The sequence below is a fragment of the Neolamprologus multifasciatus genome, chromosome 9, assembly GCF_963576455.1.
Source record: "Neolamprologus multifasciatus chromosome 9, fNeoMul1.2, whole genome shotgun sequence".
Taxonomy (NCBI): Eukaryota; Metazoa; Chordata; class Actinopteri; order Cichliformes; family Cichlidae; genus Neolamprologus; species Neolamprologus multifasciatus.
This window is the reverse complement of record NC_140447.1, coordinates 21,337,079-21,357,964: the sequence shown is the minus strand read 5'-3', so window position 1 is coordinate 21,357,964 and position 20,886 is coordinate 21,337,079. Positions and strand designations below refer to the sequence as shown.

The following is a 20,886-nucleotide window of genomic DNA, read 5'->3' as shown; positions in this document are numbered from 1 at the left end:
GCGTAAACAGGATAACATCCAAAGCAAGCTGTCTAATCGCATATGACAGAAAATTAATTTCTTCCGCAAACCAGATTGAAATGGTCATGCAGCGATTGCTCAGCTAATTTACAAACATGTTTCAGCTGGAGTCGCATCTAATTACCTTTCCTATTCATCACCTGTTTATCTGTGTGTCATAAAGAAGGTGGTCACTAAAGGGTTTAAAGGAATCCATTAAATCTTATTAGGCTGCCCCGCAACCAGGAAAACCGATGAAGGAAATTTCCATCTTTAATTTCCAGTAAAGATGAATAAGAGGAAGTTTATATATATATATATATATATATATATATATATATATATATATATATATATATATATATATATATATATATATATCAACTTCCAACTTCCTCTTATTGATATATATAAAAAACATACAGCCAAATAATATAACAAATCTCTCAAATAATTTATATAGAACTTCTTCAGTTCAGTAGTTCTTTCTTTTATGTTTTGGGTATCTAGGACATGTTTATCTATATTTCAAGACAACTTAGCTCAGCAAATATGTTGTGATAGATGTGAGCGTAGCACCAAGAGCAGAGTTATAGTTTCTGTGTCGGTGAGTTTATGAGGTTCTACTTGGATTTGAATGATGTAAAAGTTAGTAAATACGAGGCTCGGTGCAGTCAACATTATGACCAGCAAGATTTTGCAAATTAGTAAGTTGTTCCCGACTGGTTCTCTTTTCCCCTCGGACACCTCAGCTCTGCAAATCAGATCAATGCGTACTGATGTTAGAACCTATTACATTTTAAAAGATATCTAGCTAATAGTGTAGGTTTGACATGAATGACAGGAACAAAATTCTCGTTATATTCTAGTTGCTGTCTGTATAAACTTTTATAACTTTCCTTCATAGCTTCATTGGTCCTGTAGGACAGAGCTTAAAGTGTTTCACTTGAAATTCCTCATGAATGATATATCACTGAAGACTCTTCTTCGCTCCTTTTACCTTTGTTCGTTTGTGTGGTGCATCACCAAGAAAGCCAAAATAAAGCAAACAGGAAGCTCCAAATACACACAAAGTGTGGCAAGCTTTAACTTTCTATTTACTATTTTAAGTTGATACATAAGTACATTTTTTGTATTTCTATTCATTATACATGTTAAGAAACAAACTGACTCAAAGTTGCATCTACAAAGCAAAACCTTATTTTGTCTTGCACCCTTTTCTCTGATTATTTATTTCTTTGAGTAAAAATGTGTTTTCATTGAGCTGCAGGAGGGAAAAAAAGAGCAAGGCTAAAATAGCTTGTGTACGTAAGTATTTGATGTTGCTTTTCTGAGAGATGACTGGATGTACTATTCTGGTAGTGAATGATTTATATATGCTCACCAGGTACATTTTTTTTGCAACAACAGAATACGGGTACATCCACGTCAGCACAAGTGAGATAAATTAACTCTCCCTCTATCTTTAGCAGGATTTAGAGAAACTGATTTATTACCACGATCTTTCTGTTGGTGGATGAATGATGAGCATCCAGATATGAAAACTACTACAAAAAGGACTTTTATCGCTTACATTGTTATCAATGACCTCCCAACACAAGGTTGAATCACCATTGTAGGATAGAATTGTTAATTGTGTACACATTTGCACAGTGTCTGCAACCTCCTTCACCCTGTCTGCTTGCAAAGTTACAACCACTGTCCTGCACACGGATGATTTCATGAGGTTATACTGTCTGCTAATACATAGATCGATAGCGTGACGGCAGTAGATAATGGCGCTGTGACGTGAGTGTGGATAAGTCCGGTTTAGCTCTGAGATCTGCAGCATCTCTAATGATGTGAGGAAAATCACATCAGAGGTCAGCTGACAAGTCCAGTAATGAGTACAGTGTTCAGTCCAAATCCAGGGAACATGCTCTCCAACCTCCAGCCTCTGAACCTAGACTGCCATGACGTCTGAGGCAGAAGAACGCTAATTGGGCTGTGATGTACTGTAAGGGTCTGTGGAGAGTTAGTGAGATGGAGGGTAGGGGAGAAACGTGGGAAATGGGCTGGGTGCGTGCTCCAGATGCAGGTTTAAATTAACAATATGGACGTAAAATATTGTGAAGTTGCAATTGCGATATGAATCTTTGTTCTGACGGGTTCTTATAGATACAGTGGTTAGTAAAAAAATGACTTGCCTCCAGCACTTAATGCTTCTGCTAGAAAGGTGGGATGAAAAGCAGAACTTCCAACCACTTAACAAGGTGAGCTGTGAACTGCTGGCAGTGCTGTCTATTCCTTCGTTACTACACACAGAGCGGAACTAAGATACCGCACAGACACCCATATGCATGCACACTGGGACTCAAAGCAAACAAATTCCTACCTTTGCTTCTATCAGAAATAACATGTTCACAACCCAATTTCACAGAAGAGAAAAAAGTCTTGAGACTGGAAAGTTAATTCAATCTCAAGTTAATCATCATCTGTCTTTTGAAGGGAGGAGAACAAGAAGCTCATAAAGTGAGTAGCACTAGTTTTTGAGGGTGCTCCTATTTATAAACTTCACAGAAAAAATATATTTTTGTTGGTGGTACTGTGGTAAGAACACTCTCCAACCGCCTTATATGGGTATACGTGTTCAACTACTCATGGCAGGAACTTTAAAAGAAAGGTGATTTAAGTGACGTTGAATGTGGAATGCTTGTTGGTGCCACACGGGCTGGTGTGAGTATGTCAGAAACTGTTGATGTGCTGGGAATTTCCCAAGCAACTAAGTCTAGGGTTAACAAAGAATGGCCCGAAGACGAGAAAATATCCAGTGAGGATTAGTTCTCTGAGAGAAAATACCTTGTTGATGTCAGAGGTCATCGAAGAATGGCCAGTCTGTTGGAAGCCAACAGTAACTCAAAATAACCACCTGTTACAACCGACGTATGCAGAAGAGCATCTCTGAATGCACAACGTGTTGAACCTTGAAGCAGATGGGTTACAACAGCAGAAGATCACACCTGGAGCCACTTCTGTCAGCAAAAAACAGAAAACTGAGGCTACAATTTTAATGAATTCACCAGAATTGGACAATAAAAGATCAGAAATGTTACCTGGTCTGATGAGTCTTGATTTCTGCTTCAACATTCAGATGGTAGGGTCAGAATTTTGTGTGAACAATATGAAGGAATGGATACTGCCTTGTATCAGTGGGCTGCTGGTGTAATATATATATATGTATACATATGTATATATACATATATATATGTACATATGTACATATACATATGTATATAAAAACATATATATACATATATGTTTATTAACATATATATATATATATATATATATATATATATATATATATATATATATATATATATATGTTTATTGTTCTGGATTCTTCACCTTGAAGAGTAGAGTATAGCACAGCTTGCAAACACACTTTCCCTAACCCTGACAAACAAGCACAGTTGCCAAATTGTAAACATGTGTCTTCTGCATGATTGTCAGTCCTTCATATCATTGTGGAGGAATTTTGCAACACTGCATCAGTTCGTTGACCAAACATCTTCGGTTGGTCTTCTGTCCAAAGAACATTGGTCCAGAAGTCTTGTGATTTACTCAGATGCAACTTTGCAAACCCAAGCTGTGCTGCCATGTTTGTTTCAGAGAGAGGAGAATTTCCCTTGACAAGCCATACATGTTGAGAAGTTTTAACATGCTAATTGAGGCCTGTAGAGTCTGAGATAGAGCTCTTGGGTTTTTGCAGTTTCTCTATTAGACATTCTGACCTCGGGGTGAAAAGTTTATTTTTCACATGACTCGAAGTGTTAATTAGATTTATGTCAAAAAGACTTTTCAACAATATTACTCCTATTACTACTGCCCCAGAACACTGCCAACAATGACCCTGAAAACTAACAGCTGATAGATCAGTGTTCCATAGCAAGCTATCTCATCTTTGCTTTGACAAAATGAAAGCTAGTTTCTAAACTGGATGCACTAACAAGTCTCTCAGTTTTTTGACAGCTACTAGCATAGATTCAATGATTACATGCAAAAACACTTCTTTAAACCCTCATATATACAAGTAGACAATACAGAAATGCATAGGCTTATTTGTTCTTCTGAACATTTTCCTTGCACTTTCCTGTCTTGGTTGTTTTTGTCTCTTTTGAGAGAAGAGCTCAGTTTTCATAGCTTGAAACCAAAGACAGTGTGAAAGATGGATGTCGTAAGGTTGATGCTACCCATTGCTTTCAGGAATCTCAGTCACCAAAACTATTTGGATGGTCAGTACCACACAACACAAGCGTCTACACTGTGAACAGACTCAGTTCAACAACTTGAAATAGTGGATGAAGCCTAGCAAACTCCAATCAGCTCCATGTGTCTGTGTGGGACGTGTGTCCATTAATGTGTCCACACGCCTAACTCAACTCTCCAAATGGATGACTTATAAAAATATATAAATAACCCCACGTAGAGTAATCACGAATGACAAAACTGATCATAGAAGACAGGCTGTAGATGTCCTTTTTAATGCTGTAAAGTTGGACATTTTAATGCGTAACACAATAGGGATTAACCGTTTGGAGGCAGTCACTAGAGGAACTGCAGTTTCTGCCACTTATCTTTTGGCTCCCTTTCAGCTCTGGAGGTTGCCTGTTGCTTGAAACAGATGGAAAGTGGCAGTCGTGTACTGACGTTCTATGTTCAGGATATTTAAATTATGTTTTGCCCCCCAGAGCTTTGCACTGGTAACATGACTGACTGTTAAGAATGCAGTTTATCTCCCTGGTGCTATCACCCTCCCCATTATGCCAACATCTTCTTCAAATATGGTCACTTGTGGTTATAAAAAAAATCAAATGCCAAGAGCAGTAGGAGTCCACTGATCAGTGAGTGACAGTGACTTTCTTACACAGTTAAATACAACCACACAGAGTCTTAGTATGGCTGCAAACTTATTCCTGGTGCTTTATTCTTATTATTAAGGATATTGTCATATCCTTAACTTATTCAGGACTCAAGTTTTCCATATAAGACGTATTTTCACTTTCATTTTCTTATTTGCTCCTACAGTGTTGCTACTTTACCACATATTTACGTGTTTTGCTTTTGTGATTGATTTGTGTGAGTGCCCCTTATGAATCACTACCCATTACTCAACCTCTGCTCGCCTGTATGAGAGCCTGTTTATCAGCCCCTCCCTGCGCCTTGCAATTTCAGCCTGTAGAAGACAACATAGCTGAGACTGGTGCCATTTGAGTGAAATATATCCACTGTGATCTTTTGGTACTCAGGAAAGCCACTGGCACCCCACCCACTTGCAACGCATCCTCCTGGGACTGGTTGCCTGGCAACACTGGCTGATTGGGTTAGCAGGGTTAAGAAAGGGTCTGGCACGGGCCAAAGGAATCAGATCACTCCCATTGATCATCCTCTCTCTGCGCTCCGCTGAGAGCTGAGGCCGCAGCCATGAAAATCAAAGCCCTGCCTTCATGTCTGAGAGGGGGTTATTACGCACACGGGGGAGCCGAGAGAGACACAGCAGGCTTTGTGTGGTCGCACAGTCTAACATCCCATAACGCGCAAGGCGGTGTCCTGCTGCAACTACTCACTGTCGCAAGTGATGTGATTGTAATTGATGCCCTTTAAAGAGATTTCAGGCAATACAGAGGGCCGGTCTGGAGAGCGGGGGACGTGCAGACAAGCCTTCAATCTATAGAAAAGGTCCTTCTCTCTTCTGCCCTATTATCAGGTATTATGAAATATGGAGATCTATTTAAGGTCATTAGCTGGCATTGATACAGACACACAAGTTTTAAAGGGTGTCACTTGTGAGGAAAAGACGAGAGATGAGGGCGACAGGGTGGGTGGTGGTATTCCAAATGCCATCGGCTGCTCCAACAACGCAGGAGTCTCAGCGGGAGGGAGACACACTGGGCTGATAGAGATTCACATCGTACTATTTTTATCATTCATGCATGTAGTGGTTATAGCGATAGTCACCACATAGATCATAAACATGTGCATTTTGTAGATTTACAGTAGCATCCTGCTGACGCCTTTATTAAAGTTTACCGGAAACAACAGACGTCTTTTGCAGCAGATATTGAAAACTTTAACAACTCAAATTGCACTTTGCAAAGCTCGGAAAAAGTGTTAGGACCCAAACAAGGTCTACATTTGGCCGGGAAGGGGTACTGAAGATAAACTGTGAAGTCCACATCTGCTAACATGTATAGCTACTGGAAAATGTGAGCAAGTATTGGAAGAGTTGTTAGCAATGTTTAACCAAAAGCACTGGTTCATATACATTCTAATGATACACTGTGTTAATATATATGCATATCAAATGCCATATAATTGTGCAAATTTTATGTTGGAGTCTCATTTTGGGGTTTTTTTTTTTTTAACATTTAATTTTTTTTAAAACATGTGGATGTATGCATGTACCCCGTACTTTCTGTTCAAAACCAGTCCACACCAGTTCTTCCTTTCACAGAGTGCCAGTACCAGTGTTCAGACAGCCCAACTGTTCAACCAGTCCGGCAGGCCTTTGGTCGCAACTGCTGAAGTCCCAGAGAGGTGTAAAGTGCAGCGAAGCAGTGTGTGGCGCAGGCTGGGTGATCCCTCCCACGTCTCTTTACTCATGCTCTTCCAAGGGGAGGTAGTCACCCGGCCAACTGGTGTCACAGTTCCTCTGCCAAACTGACTGAGTCACGGTGAAAATGGGGCAGAGACTTGGATCTTTTGGTCTCCCTTTCACCAGCTTTCCTTTGTTTCTGCAGTTTGGTGGGGTTTTTCACAACAAAATTAAACCCATTGTTGATAAAGAAGCAATGTCTGTTTCCTATTTTGGTTATTCCAACATAAATTCCACTCTTTGGTTCATTTGCATGATGTCGTTTTGTCTTATCTGGCTATGTGCAGTTTATTTGATATTTCATGCTGCTAATATTTTACCATTGTTCTTTGACCAGATTTTTTCTTTTAATTTATATGTCCTTTCTCATGTCCCGTGACATCCCTTCAAAACTGTCGAGCAGATAGTCTCTTTCCTTTGAAAGAATGTGGTGATTTAGGTTTTCATCACTAGTTAGCGTCCTCTCAAACGTTATGAGTTCTGTTGATACTGGCTTCAAAGATTAGACGAAATTTTTTGTTGTTTACAAAAATTTATTCATACAAATCTTACAACACGTTTTTTTTTAAACATTTATTGACTTGACCCTTGCAGATGGCCATTCGAAGAAGTAGTCTAATATTCACTTTCCACACAGTAAATATATATATATGTATATTTCTATATATATCTTTGAAGATTATTTCATTTTCGTAAGGCTATTGGCGCTTTGAATTACCATACATATAATGTTTTATGGAGTGCGGAAAACTGCTTCTTCGCTTTATTTTCACAAAAATCCACATCTAGTGCTCTAAACACAAAGTGCAAAAAGAAAGCAGCGCAAGCAACAGTGCTTGACGTCTAAGATGAATGATGCTTAAGACTATATCAAACATCTGTGCAACACAAAAACAACAGCAACAACAACAACAACAACAAAAGGGTGAAATGTAAGCTGATGATGTGCAGCATTGTAGGGCCACTAAATAGCCATCTAGGATTCATGGCGATTTTAAAGTCGATGCAAGGCACCACAGCCGCAAACTGCTTCCTGCGTCACAAACCCTAGAGGGGAATGCAAAATTAAAGAAAGATTGATACAGTAAACACAAATTGGAAACGTTTACCCTGCTGTTATTCCTTCCTAACACATTTGGTAAGAAGTGTGCAGATTGTAGGGGCGGCGGGGGACCACTAAGACTTTGAGTTTTTGGTCTAACCATGCTGGTTGTATAAACTTGCCCTGATCCCTTTCAAAATCAGCATGTTCTTTGTCATTTGACCCACCCCTGCTTCCCTTACTTCAGTTCTCTTTGTGTGTTTCTAACCCTGCTTACATCATATCCTCACTCTCTTTTTTTTTAATATAATCAATCATTGTGGCTTTTGCCGTATAAAGATACTAGAAAATGAATCATCCAGTTATTTTTTCTCGCACACAATTCAACAGTAGATTACAAAAATCTCCCTTGCCTAAGTAACAAACCCATAAAGTATGACATTAGATTGGGAAACTCTCGCCAGTGCATTCAGAGAGGACATACAGCTTTGTGTAGAAATGTGAGGGAAAAGTGAAGAGAAGAGAACACAAAACAACATCCAGAAATGAAAGGCATGTATGTTTGTAGTAGTCAGAAAGCAAGCAAAACCATCTAGTTGGAGTCGTCTGCACAGATGCGGTGGCTAGTGCAATTACTTTAATCATGCAATCTACTGTAGTTTTTACATCGGTTCACATGACAGAGAATGGAAGCACAATAGACCCAGAAGGTTCAAACACAAAGCTTCAAACTGCCTTGTTATGTCTCTCACAAAGAACAAACTGATGAATAAGTTACCATGTAACAAGTATCGTTTCTTTTTTTTTTCTTTTAAATTTGCCTGATGGTGCTTGAGATGTTAGTGATACTTATTAAATGGGCAGAGAGGCGTGAGAAAACCTTTAGCAGAATAAGAGGTTTCCAAAACACAGAATCCAGAAAACACAAGATTGGCACTTTACACGAGTCAAAGGTGTGTGTGTGTGTGTGTGTGTGTGTGTGTGCGTGTGTGTGTATGTGTGTGTGCTCACTTTGTAAACACCAAGGAAGAAAAAGGGCAAGAAAAACCTCAAAAGTACTCTGGTCTTCATCTCAGATTTGGAGGCTTTTATTTTGACAAGCCTCTCAAATTTACTTTAACAAAACTGGCATATATTTCCAGCCAACTAAAATTACTTTTTTTTTTTCACCTCTCCACACTTTTTTGTGGATAGATGGGTTAATTAAAAGTAAAAATCTGTGAGAGTCTAGAGAGACAGGAGCACAGATGAGGTGGAAGAAGAGGTTGAGTTTTGAGTGTTTGAAACGAGAGCTGAAGGTGAGGAGGGGGAAAAAGGAGGGGCGTAAGAAGCCCCTTGCAAGGACACAGCCTCAGGAAAGAGCCTGAAACTCACCGGGATTTTGGGAGAGAACTGTTTCAGCCATTCTCCCAAAAAAGCCTCAAACTCATCCCCGTCCGGGAGGGCATCAAAGTCTATTTCTTGTAGGATATGGTGAAAACCTATGTCTTCAAGGCTGTTGTGAATAAAGACAACTAAACTCTTAATGTCACGTCACAAAAAGCAGCATTCAATACATTGATTGTCTTTTAAACTATTTATTTTCCTCACATTCATGTCTCTTTGCTAATTTTTTAAAAGACAGGGCTGTTGGAGCATATCAGTCACGTCAGACAACTGTGTTCCCTCAATAAATTAGCCTAAAATGAGTAAATCAATGAATACAGAAATAGAGGCTAAATTTTCTTAAATCAACAACAACAAAACAAACAAACAAACAAAGAAAAATTGGTCCACAAAGTAGATATGTGCGTTCTCAAGTGCTTTAAGTACAAAATAAAAAACAATATTATTATCAAAATATTCATTTTAATGGCTTACTTCATACATAAATACATGTTTAAGAACACAAAAGCGATCCACTGATTGGTCAGATTTCAAAATGACTTCATCTGGGGCTGCACACACTTTGATTTTGTTTTTTTGTTTTTGTTTTTGTTTTGTTTTTCAGGAGAGGAGGAGGAAGATGCTACAAATATGCCAGCCGCCGTCCTTTGTTTCTAATTCTCTGTCTATACCTTTTCCCAAGGACCGCCGCCAGGTATTTCTTGACTGCCATTTGCTTTCTGTAGCGGCTGTAGCTGTCTGTGAAGATCCCATCTGAGTGTCGCTTGGAGAGGGGCTCTGAGCTGTCATCCAACATTTTCCCCCCGCTGTGGGAGAGACGAGAGGCGGGTCTCACTACCAGCACACGAATACATGATGCATTCACAAGACCCACCCACGCAACCCACCCATATGTACAGCCTGTGGTGCTAAATCTATTTTGTTTGTGTTTTTCCTTAAAAAGGAAAATCATTGGATAACCACATTCCTCCTTTTTGATCACCAGCCAGGAGAGCTGTGGATACACTCACTCTGCATCCTCAGTTTAAAACATTTGTTGGAGATTTACTGACAAAAACAGGCAGCATGGTAGAGAGCACAAGAATGATCTTACAAAGGCTTTTTCCACACTGATTCATGCTCCCTCTGCTTAACTTTTAACCCACCCCTTCACTATTTTTCATGCCTGCACTGAGATGTGATGGGCCTGCTCATAAGGCTATAGAGGAACTGCAACCCCCTCCACCACCCTCCACCCCTCCTTCCACCGGGAACCACTGGGACTCAGTCCCCATAAATAATTCATTTGGAGATAAATTTGAACTTGTGCGGCTTAATTCTTCCCTTTGCGCCTTTAGATTGCTGCCAGCTCAGAAAATGACACTTCCCAAATCAATCAAGTGCCCATTTGTGTTCCCCCTGACGATTTTCTATAGCATTAATAAGGGCTGATTCAGAGGGCGAGGGCGATTTATTTAGCAGCACGCTGGGAGATAATGGGACCACAGACATATACAGTACGTATAACAGCGTGAATTATGAGTTTTTAAAGAAAACCAACGGAGAAAAAACACACATAGGACAGAACACATTTAATATAAGAAAAGAAGAGGTGACAACCAAGAAGAAGCTCTTACCCTACACGTTTTGCCATCAGAGAATGAAGGTATTTCCTTGCTGATAACTGACCCAGCGCTTTCCTGTAGGCTTTATTAAACATGCCGTCTGCATGTCTTTCCGTTCTGGGATGATAGATAGCCACACAGTAAAATCACCACACAATGTCAAGTCGCTACACTGCAAAAATATCCACCTTAAATCGATTATTTAGGCCTAAAACGGGCTTTTTTTAAACCTCCCTCCACCCTTTAAGTAAAAACTCTACGAGTCACTATGAGATCATTTCCTTTGTGGTTTACAGTGAATCCGTAAAAAGCATTATTTTTCCCAAGACATTCCTCTTGATTCAAAATAACTTTTTTTTTTAGCTTATTTAAAGAAAAACAAGCTTTTGAGTCTTCACGGGAGGTAAATTCAGCGCATCCTGACGCAGAGAGACGTTGCTGATTCCCCCCCCTTTTTTTTTTCTTGGAAAGTGAAGATATTAATCATCATCTCTATTCTTTCATTAAATTTTAATGACTTTAATCAATGACTTTTCCCCGGGATATCGTTTCAAAGCAGACTGATTTGTTTTTGTTAAAGCTTCAAAACAAAAAAAAATGATTAAAATAAAACCTTCGTGTTTGAAGTTACAAAATCTCGACAATACATTGATTAACACGTAACATACACATACATGGACATAAATAGGGACTGTACGGCGATGAGATGTTCAACATGGATGTCTGCAACACGTTGAGCGAGAGAGAGAAAAGAGAGAAGGGGGGGGGGGGGAGTTTTTCGTAGCCGATATGAAAGTCACCTTTTTTCCGGAGGGTAGTACAAAGTGTAGACGTCGTCAGCGACAGACGGAGCGCTCCTCGCCTCAATTTGATCTCTGTCGTAATCCAGGGACGGTAAGGAATTGCCGTCCTCATCATAAACATCGCCGTCAAGTCTGAATAAAAGTAAGAATGGACAGTTTTTCCCACTTTCTCTTCACATCTGCACTTCATGTAGCATATTATTCGCATATTCACATGAAATTCTAACTCAGAAAGAAGATCACACATCAGGAGTTTCAGGAACTCTTTTCACAACATTTTTTTAAAATGTTGGAATTTTAAGGATTAGTCACACGAAATTCTCTTAACTAATTGGGATTTGAACTTGTTTAAACCCAGTAAACTCGTTTCTATTAATCATTCAATCACATACATCCGGTGTATTAATGGCTGCAGGTCAGGTTGTTCACTGCCTCAGCAGCCTAAATTTCATTACCGCCGCTCCCTGGTGAATGTTTCTCAGCCATATGGATTGGCTGTCAGATGATGTTATCCAGTAATCCAATCGGCTATTATACTCCCAGACATAACTAACTCTAAAGCAGATAAGCTCGTTAGCCTGTGCCCTGCGGGTGCTCGGTGCCCACCAGGAGCTGCACACGAACGACAAATCAGCGACTGAAAAGTGAAACTTAAAGACGGATAAGAGCATACATACCTAAGACTGGGAAAGCTAAGCCCCACAGGTGAGCTGTTGACGCTGTAATGCATTATGATTCCATAGATGAATAGTGCTAAAGTCGCTTTACTAGACATTGTCCTGCTGCAAAAGAAAAAAAAAAGCGGCATCAAGTAAGGCAACAGTTAAACGAATCTACTCACGGCACAGTTCTACGATCAGGTAGGTTCACTTTAGCTGCTTTCACACCACACCTGAGTTTCAAAGCAAACAGACAACCACACACCAGGACTCGCCTCACTTTTACCCAGAATAAAAAGAAGGAAAAGAAGAAGAAAAAACTCCCAAAAGTGGCTCCTCTTACCAGTTGCGAGACGCTGGACGCGATCCGCTGAAAATCTCAACTGGGAGAGTGAGATAGGATCTCTATCTCAGTCTCTCTCTCACACACACACACACTCTCTCTCCCTTCCTCCTCTCTTCCTCTGTTACTCAGCGAAGAGCTTCTTCGGTGCCCTTGTGCTTGGTCGGAGTGTGCGTAGCCCGCTGTGCACCTGCGGCTCAGTTTTGGGGAGTTTCTAAGCGGACTCGGTGGCGGTGGAGAGGAAAAGCGGCAAACATTTGTCTGCAGAAAACTTTCCTGCGTCCTGCGAACTGTACTCCCTTTGGTTTTTTTATGCATAATTCCGAAAGCATGCCTTTTTCACTTGTCACGTAGGTAAGGGGGGGTGGAAGGGGGGAGTGGTGGGGGGAGGTGGGCAGCTGCGTCATCCCCCTCACCCACCTCACCAGTCCCATTAGAGTACATCCCTCTTTCGCGTCAATGAAAGACCCCCCCCCCCCCCCCAAGCCACGCCATAAAAAAAGAAGTTTGAATTCAAACATTATAATTCATTAAACAGTGAATTGATGTCAATATTTGACGTCATGCCATAAATAGGATCACATGACGGGCCTAGTGGAGGTGGTGGGGAGCTGTCCAGTGCTGAAGTTTGTGTTGGGGGTGCTGAAATATGACAGTCATGCTTTCTTCTAGAAAAAAATGGATCGTTTCTCTAGAGGCAACAAAGAGATGTTTCAAGGACTTAAAAAGCTGCTATGTGCTAATCGTTTTTCCTTCCTGTTTTTCAAATGTCCGCCTCTGCAGAGGAGATGAGGCTCAGTTACACAACCACATATCTAAGTATTGTTCAGAGCCTGAACGTGAACTTGCTGAAGGAGCCATACTGGATGGACGTTTTGGGTTGTACTCATAATTTTAGCTTTTTGCCCCACAATCTGACCTCTACAGAATAATAGCACAATGCTATAGATAGATAGATAGATAGATAGATAGATAGATAGATAGATAGATAGATTTTTGTGACAGTGTTTCTTATTTTTACTCATAAAGTTTCTAAAAGGGGTTATTTAACACATATTACAGATAATTAATTGAAAGTTTTCTCAACCACAAATAAACCACTGGTGCAAAGACACGGGATATCTGAAAACTTACAATACAGGGACCCTTAATGACAATTTGGGGTTTCACTGATCAGCAAAACTGTATTATGAGCACTTTTTATACATGTTACATTAAGTTTCATTAACTATTGTCTTTGGGAGCTATCCGGTGCTGAAATATGGCTTCACGACTCTGTTGAGAAAGCTACCTAACTGCACAGAAAATAATGCTTAACTCTTTACTTATTTCACTTTGCACTCACAATATCAGACATTTTAATAAGCATTTGAGTCATAGTCACATTGTTGAAGCAGAGCTTTGGCTTTGCTTGATACAGTTACTTGAAATTGTTTAAGTCATAGGTGAAAAACCTGATTGTGGAGAGAAAATAAACTGCTTATATTCTCCACTTAAAAATATAATTACAAAACAACAATATTGATGCAACACCATACTGGTGAAGCTTGTCAGCGTGGAGCTACTCTGTGTAAAGGAATTTGGTTGAGTGGTTCTCAGCCTAGAGGAAAAGACACTCCAAAAGGTCAGAAGATAATGAGGCAGGAAAGAAGAAAATACAGAGTTCTGCTCTGCTTTATTCTAACTGTTCCTTTTGTGGTCACACATTTGATCCTTTTATCTATTTAGGGCTTTAAGGGTTATTTTAATGAGATCATCTGACAAACATACACCCTAAAAATGTCTTTAAACTTTAATGTCTTTAAAGTTGCTGAAGTGTTAAAAGTCCTTAAATGTGCAATTCTATAAGAGATTTGTGGTTTTCTTCTCGTTGAGACTACTTTTACCGTTTAGGCACTATTCATTTAGAGTCAGCTGTGTCCGCTGTCCGCAGAGGAATCAGAAACATGTTGAATCTGTATTGGGTGATTCAGACCAGTCGATGCTCTTGACGTCATGTGACGGTGGGCTTAGTGCAAAAATAACACAATGAATACATAAAATTTATAGCAAAAAAACCCATTTTATCTGAAAATACCTATTGGAGCCGAGTTTTCTTCTTGTTCTTGGTGAGCACTGCGCCCCAGTGGCTATGAAAAGACAGTGCACAGTGTCATATTAGGGGCCCCAGTGATTATAACCATAAACTGCTGGTAGATTGGCACAAAAAGTCAAATGCACAAGAAATCTCAACATAAATGCAGACGTGTCATTGCAATTATTTCAATCATACTTTAAGCAATTGTTTTACTGTATTCCTGTTTGCTTTTGAGGGGTTTAATAGTGGATCACCTGCCTTTCTGACCTTTAACAGTTAAGATCCTTTGAAGCTCCGTCCGGTCATAAACACGGTGGAATATTAATAAACTTGCTACCCTGAACAGTCATTTAATTCTTTACTGTCCGTATTTTATGTTCAACTGTAAACTGTTTAAAATTATTGTTTTCTTTTGGTCCAGATTTTATTGTAGCAAACAATCATTAAACCCAGTTTCCAGTATTCAGATAGCACATATTATATTTTATATACTGTAAGTAGTGAACAAAGTTACAGTATAGTTTTATAGCGCCTTCTGGTGCTGACATGTTGTGTTGAAAGAGTTTTATTAACGTTACAGTCTCACAGTTCAAGTAGGCAGTACTCAGCTTTTACAATGACAAGTGTTGACAGAATGTGGCAGACGTGGCTTTTGAAAATCTTATTTGTAAGGTGTACATGTCTGTATCAACAGTGTTTACACACTGTACACATTCAGCTTCCTTATGTTAACAAAAGCTGATCTTAATACTGTAAACCATAAAAATGTAAGGTTCATTCCTTAGACATGTCCATAGGCTATAGTTCCAACTAAAGGGGTAATGAGTTATCCCTCATTTCTTTATTCTTTGCAAGAAAAATGGGAAATGGGTGCAGGGATGTGCCACTCTACATGGAAATATAGTATATAATGCAAAAACAAGATATTACACAGTTCTAATGAGCTGGGAAGTCAATTACCACTTTTATTCTTCAGTACAGCCTAAATCTGTACTGAAGAAAGTCTTTTATTCTTCAGTACAGAAGAATAAAAGACTTTCTTCAGTACAGATTTAGGCTGTACTGAAGAAAGTCAGTACAGCCTAAATGTACTGACAACTTCTGATTTAAAGCTTTCTCTGAAAGAGAAAGCTTTAAATCAGAAGTACTTGACTCCATTAGCAAACCCTAGCTACTAGAATAGAAAAAATCCATCCAGACCGACCCGGTTTCATCAAAACCAGAAAACTTAGTAAGTCTCACCTCTAAACACCACATAAAAATTGTATCATCAGAGGCAGAAAAGGCATCTGATAAAGTTAATTGGACATTTCTATTCAGCACTCTACACAGACTGGGTTTTGGAGAGTAGTTCATCGACTGGATAAAAATATTTACACTTCACCCAAAAGAACAATCACCACAAATGGAGCCACATCAGAGAGAGCATATTTCTCCTGTTTTGGCTTCCCTTCATTGGCTTCCTGCTAAATCCAGAATTGAATTCAAAATCCTGCTCCTCACATACAAGGTCTTAAATAATCAGGCCCCATCTTATCTTAATGACCTTGTAGTACCATATCACCCAATTAGAGCACTTCACTCTCGCTCTGCAGAACTACTTGTTGTTCCTAGAGTATTTAAAAGTAGAATGGGAGGCAGAGCCTTCAGTTTTCAGGCTCCTCTTCTGTGGAACCAGCTTCCAGTTTGGATTCGGGAGACAGACACTATCTCTACTTTCAAGATTAGGCTTAAAAAATCCCTTTTTGCTAAAGCATATAGTTAGGGCTGGACCAGGTGACCCTGAATCCTCCCTTAGTTATGCTGCAATAGACGTAGGCTGCCGGGGATTCCCATGATGCATTGAGTTTTTCCTTTCCAGTCACCTTTCTCACTCACTATGTGTTAATAGACTTCTCTGCATTGAATCATATCTGTTATTAATCTCTGTCTCTCTTCCACAGCATGTCTTTATCCTGTCTTCCTTCTCTCACCCCAACCGTTCGCAGCAGATGGCCCCGCCCCTCCCTGAGCCTGGTTCTGTCGGAGGTTTCTTCCTGTTAAAAGGGAGTTTTTCCTTCCCACTGTCGCCAAAGTGCTTGCTCATATGGGTTCATATGATTGTTGGATTTTGCTCTGTATCTATGAAGTGCCTTGAGGCGACTTTTGTTGTGATTTGGCGCTATATAAATGAAATTGAATTGAATTGAATCACAAATTTCACTCTTTACTGGGGAACCAGACAAGGTTGTCCACTCTCTCCATCTTTATTCACCATTTTCATTGATCCATTTATGCGGCAATATACCAAAGTGATATAATTAAAGGAATAGAAGATAAAAATCAGTCTCTATGCAGACAAGTTATTACTCTATCTACAAGACCCACATAACTCATTACAGGAAACTTTCAATATAATTGTCAACTTCTCAAAAATCATCTCTAACTACACAATAAACTGGGATAAATCGTCCATTCGCTGACGCTTTTTGAGGAGGCCTGGGATTCTGCAGCTCAGCACCCCTCCCTCCCGCTTCACACTGGCAATATTAAATATTTAGGTATTAACATTTCAAACATTTAAAAAAATTACATTTCTTTCTTTCTTTATTTTTTTCTCTTGCCTGTCCCGTTTGGCTCTTTTGCCATCAGAATTATTGTCTAAAGGCAAAGAAAGACGCCCAACGGATTTACTTTACCAAATCGACCAACCCAGCCTTGCCATATTGGTCTATTTGATTCGCCTTTTATTGTTTATTTTATTTGAACCTGCTAAATACGGGACAGACTTGACTGGGGAAAAGAAAGGGGAGAAAGAAAGAGGGAAATAAAAACAGCGGGGAAGAGGAATGGTGATAAAGGGCAAAAAGCAAAAAGCAACAAAATAAGCAGACAAAAAATACACATATCAATCACCTGGATCACCTGTTGAGGAAGAAAAAAGAGAAAACAAGCGGAAAAAAAGAGCAACATAATAAACAACATCACGATGATATATGGGAATATAACAGTAAATACTAAATATTAAACATTATTGTGCAGCACGTAAGATCGACAGCGCACAGTGTGCTTTGAGGTAGCAGCCAAAAAGGGTGTAGTTTATGTGTGTGAGCACCCGTGTGTACACCTGTGAGCATGAACGCGCTTGTATTTAAAAGGTTCCTTCATGTAATGATCTGCTAGAGGGTGTGGGGGAGCCACAGCCCCGTCCTTACTTACTATTCATCACTGATTAAAATAATAACAGCCCTAGGTTTCTGTTCAGCACTATAGCCGGGCTGACAAAAGAGTATATCTTTATTTTTTTGATCATAGAGGGTTTGTTAAACCTTTAGACAAAATATATGAAAATATATCAAATTTTAATTCTAATCTGTTTTAATTTGTATCCCATTTGCTACATAAGCCATATTTTTGCAATTTAGTCATTAAAAATGTGTCATGCAATTTATTTCATTTTTTGAGGATAAAAAAAAGTCACAATGATGATGTAGAAGACTCAAAAACTCACAAAAACACATGTATCAAATATGATACGCTTGGCTTTAATGGTTTAACCATAACCATAACTAGTAACGTACGGAGTCCCGCAGGGGACATAGGAGAAAAAAAAATTGTCATCAATTATCATCAAATCGCAAATTCAGTTCCAGCCGCATTCAGAACCCGAGTTTGTTTTGCGAGATCTCGCAAACGTTTTGCGAGATCCCGAGTTTGTTTTGCGAGATCTCGCAAAACTTTTGTGAAATCCCGAGTTAGTTTTGCGAGGTCTTGCAAAAGTTTTGCGAGATCTCGCAAAAGTCCGTCTTAATTCTCCCATGTCCCCTGCAGGGCTCCGTAGTAATGACATGAATTTCTTCACAAAAAGAATGTAACCATTAGAGAAAAAAAATATTCATATCCATCTCACGGATTTATAATTAGATGATTACATGCCTCCCCTAGCCTGGTTCTACCAGTGGTTTCTTCCTGTTAAAAGGGAGTTTTTCCTTTCCACTGTCCCCAAATGCTTGCTCATATGGGGTCGCTTGATTGCTAGGGGTTCTCTCGATTATTGTAGGGTCTTGACCTTGTGACGGGTGTTGTTGTGATTAGGTGCTATATTAATAAAATGGAATTAAACAGAACTTTTCTAATCAGGTTTATTTTTACTGCAATGGCAGTGTTTTGGGGATCAAGAGGTCATGACCTCAGTAAGTTCAGGCTAGTAGTAGTAGTTAAATGCAGGATCAAGTCAATTTCCCATGAAGGAATTGGAAATTTTCCAGCTTCCACAGGGCAAGAGGTGTTGTACACGTTCACACTTATGGGCAGTTCAGAATCACAAGTTAACCTAACCTCATTAACTGCATATCTTTGGACTGTGGGAGGCAAGCAGAGTACCCACGTAAACACGAGGAGAACATGTAAACTCCACACAGACAGGCCCCAGCCTGCTGGTGGAGTTGAACTCGGGACCTTCTTGCTGTGAGACAGCAGCGCTAATCACTGTGTGGTTTACATACACCAAACAACATTTTGATTTATTTGTATAATTTCTAAACCAAAAATGAAATAGAAATCATGTCTTTCACTACTTCAGGAGAAGCAACTGTCTCACTTCATAGCAAAGAACAGCGATGCTTGTGAGCAGCACGAGTATACAGTAATTTATGCACCGTCTATTTCCAGTTGCACTTATCAGGAACAGCTATGTTTACTTTTACTTTTTAAGCAGACAATCAGGTATCGAGTTGCTTGTTTTCACACACAGTAGTAGTACACTCACATTTTATTTGTAATCATTAATCACATATTAATGCCTATTTCTGCATGATCATATTCTTTAACTACTAGACTATTAACAAAGATCTCCACCAATAAACTCCTAATTACTGCTTATCAATAATGGATAAAGGATAAATAATGGATAAATAATCAATAAAAGACGAAACGCACCAAAAATACCTCTCAGGTATATGCAGTACATCTTAGCCTTCAAGAAGTTTGAAAAACTCTTTAATAGAAACGTGATAATCTTTGAAAGAGTTAATGAATAATGGAGGTAGTTCTACTACTGCTGAATGTCTTCCTCTATGCCTAAATGAGTTCAAAAACTATCTGCCTCAACTGACTTCCAGTAAAAACAACAACAAAAAAAACCCCATCTAACTGAAGTAGCTGAGTGATATAATGAATTTACAAAGTGTGACGAGGAAGCAATTTCAGGACTGGGAACCTGTGTGAGGCGTGAATCATCAACCCTCTAATGAATCAGTGATAATAAGACTTCAAATAGGAACATATGAAGAGTTAGGTTTGATTTGAATACTATCAACACTGGTAATTTTTCTCACATAAAAAAATATATTTTGGGTTATTAAGATAGAATGACTATAGACTAACCAAAGCAGGATGGTTTGTATTCCTCGTATTAACCACCAAAAAGCAGAAGGTTCAACATGAAAAAACTCAAAAAGTAAAGCTGTTATGCAGAAAAAGACATTCATAAGTATCATTACTAATTAAGTATATTAATATTTAATCACCTAATCTTTAGGTTAATCGCAAGGTGCTGTTGCTTTTCTTGCCAAACCTAATTAATATAGGATTTGTACTACATTATAAAAGTGTTAAAAATAGGAATGTACCATATGTAAGAGGCAAAGATAGAAGAGTCCAAAACTGAAGAGAAAGGACATCCTGTGGTTAATTTAATGGTGTAAAAAAGGAGAAGGGGTGTTCATGATAATAACAATCAATGTTCCCTCTGATTTTTCATGTGTCTGAGCAAACACACAAACTCCCTGAGCGGTCCCTTGGACCACTGTGAGCAACAGCAGATGTGTGCACTGTGGTCACGCCAGCATCGAATCCATCCAAGTTACATGGTTTATTAAAATAATCAAATTAAAGCATTTACATTTATGTTAGACTACTTTTAATTAACTGCTTTACCCACTTACAATGAAAATGTAAAAGAAAAAATGAAAATTTTGAAAACAAAACTTTCTTTTTTTTCTTTTTATTTTTTTTTATAAAGCTCTGACTTGTATTATGAGTATGAGTCTGTGGTCTGGGAGACAGTCCTGTAACTCTCTGTCTGCTAAATACAGTAAATAATGACCAATTTTGGGCAATTAATTATATAGTTACTTCTTCAAAAAAGTAACTGAGTTATGCAAACAACAAAGTTTTTTGCAGCTGTTTACCTAAAAATGCAGCCAAGGCGGGGGGTTTTAAATAAACATTTCAAACTATTTACAGAACAATCAGCTGTTCTGCATCAAATTTGATGCCACACAAATTATTTGTGCCACTCCAAAAAATAATTTCTGTCCACTATGAGATAAAGGAGAACAACAGCCTGATACCTGCAG

At 39.0% G+C, this 20,886-nt stretch overlaps 1 protein-coding gene across 3 annotated transcripts; it reads right to left on the bottom strand.

Annotated features, from left to right (window-relative positions):
• Positions 1 to 6,408: 6,408 nt before the first annotated feature.
• adcyap1a (adenylate cyclase activating polypeptide 1a) lies at positions 6,409 to 12,797 on the bottom strand. 3 transcript variants are annotated; one of them, XM_085173297.1, is made up of 7 exons: positions 12,472 to 12,796; positions 12,147 to 12,251; positions 11,467 to 11,601; positions 10,679 to 10,783; positions 9,734 to 9,868; positions 9,051 to 9,171; positions 6,409 to 7,681 (listed from the first exon to the last, which is right to left on the bottom strand). In XM_085173297.1, exons 2-7 carry the CDS (start codon positions 12,242 to 12,244, stop codon positions 7,673 to 7,675), a joined length of 603 nt encoding a protein of 200 aa, XP_085029423.1. In that variant the 5' UTR covers positions 12,245 to 12,251; positions 12,472 to 12,796; the 3' UTR covers positions 6,409 to 7,672. The 3 variants fall into 3 exon arrangements, with proteins under 3 accessions (XP_085029423.1, XP_085029421.1, XP_085029422.1); XM_085173295.1 differs by lacking the exon at positions 6,409 to 7,681 and having other exon boundaries at positions 8,292 to 9,171; XM_085173296.1 differs by lacking the exons at positions 6,409 to 7,681; positions 10,679 to 10,783 and having other exon boundaries at positions 8,292 to 9,171; positions 12,472 to 12,797.
• Between the last annotated feature and the right edge of the window lie 8,089 nt (positions 12,798 to 20,886).

Coding starts and splice junctions, on each gene's coding strand:
- adcyap1a (XM_085173295.1), bottom strand. CDS start 12,244: ATGTCTAGTAAAGCGACTTTAGCACTATTCATCTATGGAATCATAATG. Junction 11,602..12,146: donor CTTAGCTTTCCCAGTCTTAG/GTATGTATGCTC, acceptor ACTTTTATTCAG/ACTTGACGGCGATGTTTATG. Junction 10,784..11,466: donor TACTACCCTCCGGAAAAAAG/GTGACTTTCATA, acceptor CTATCATCCCAG/AACGGAAAGACATGCAGACG.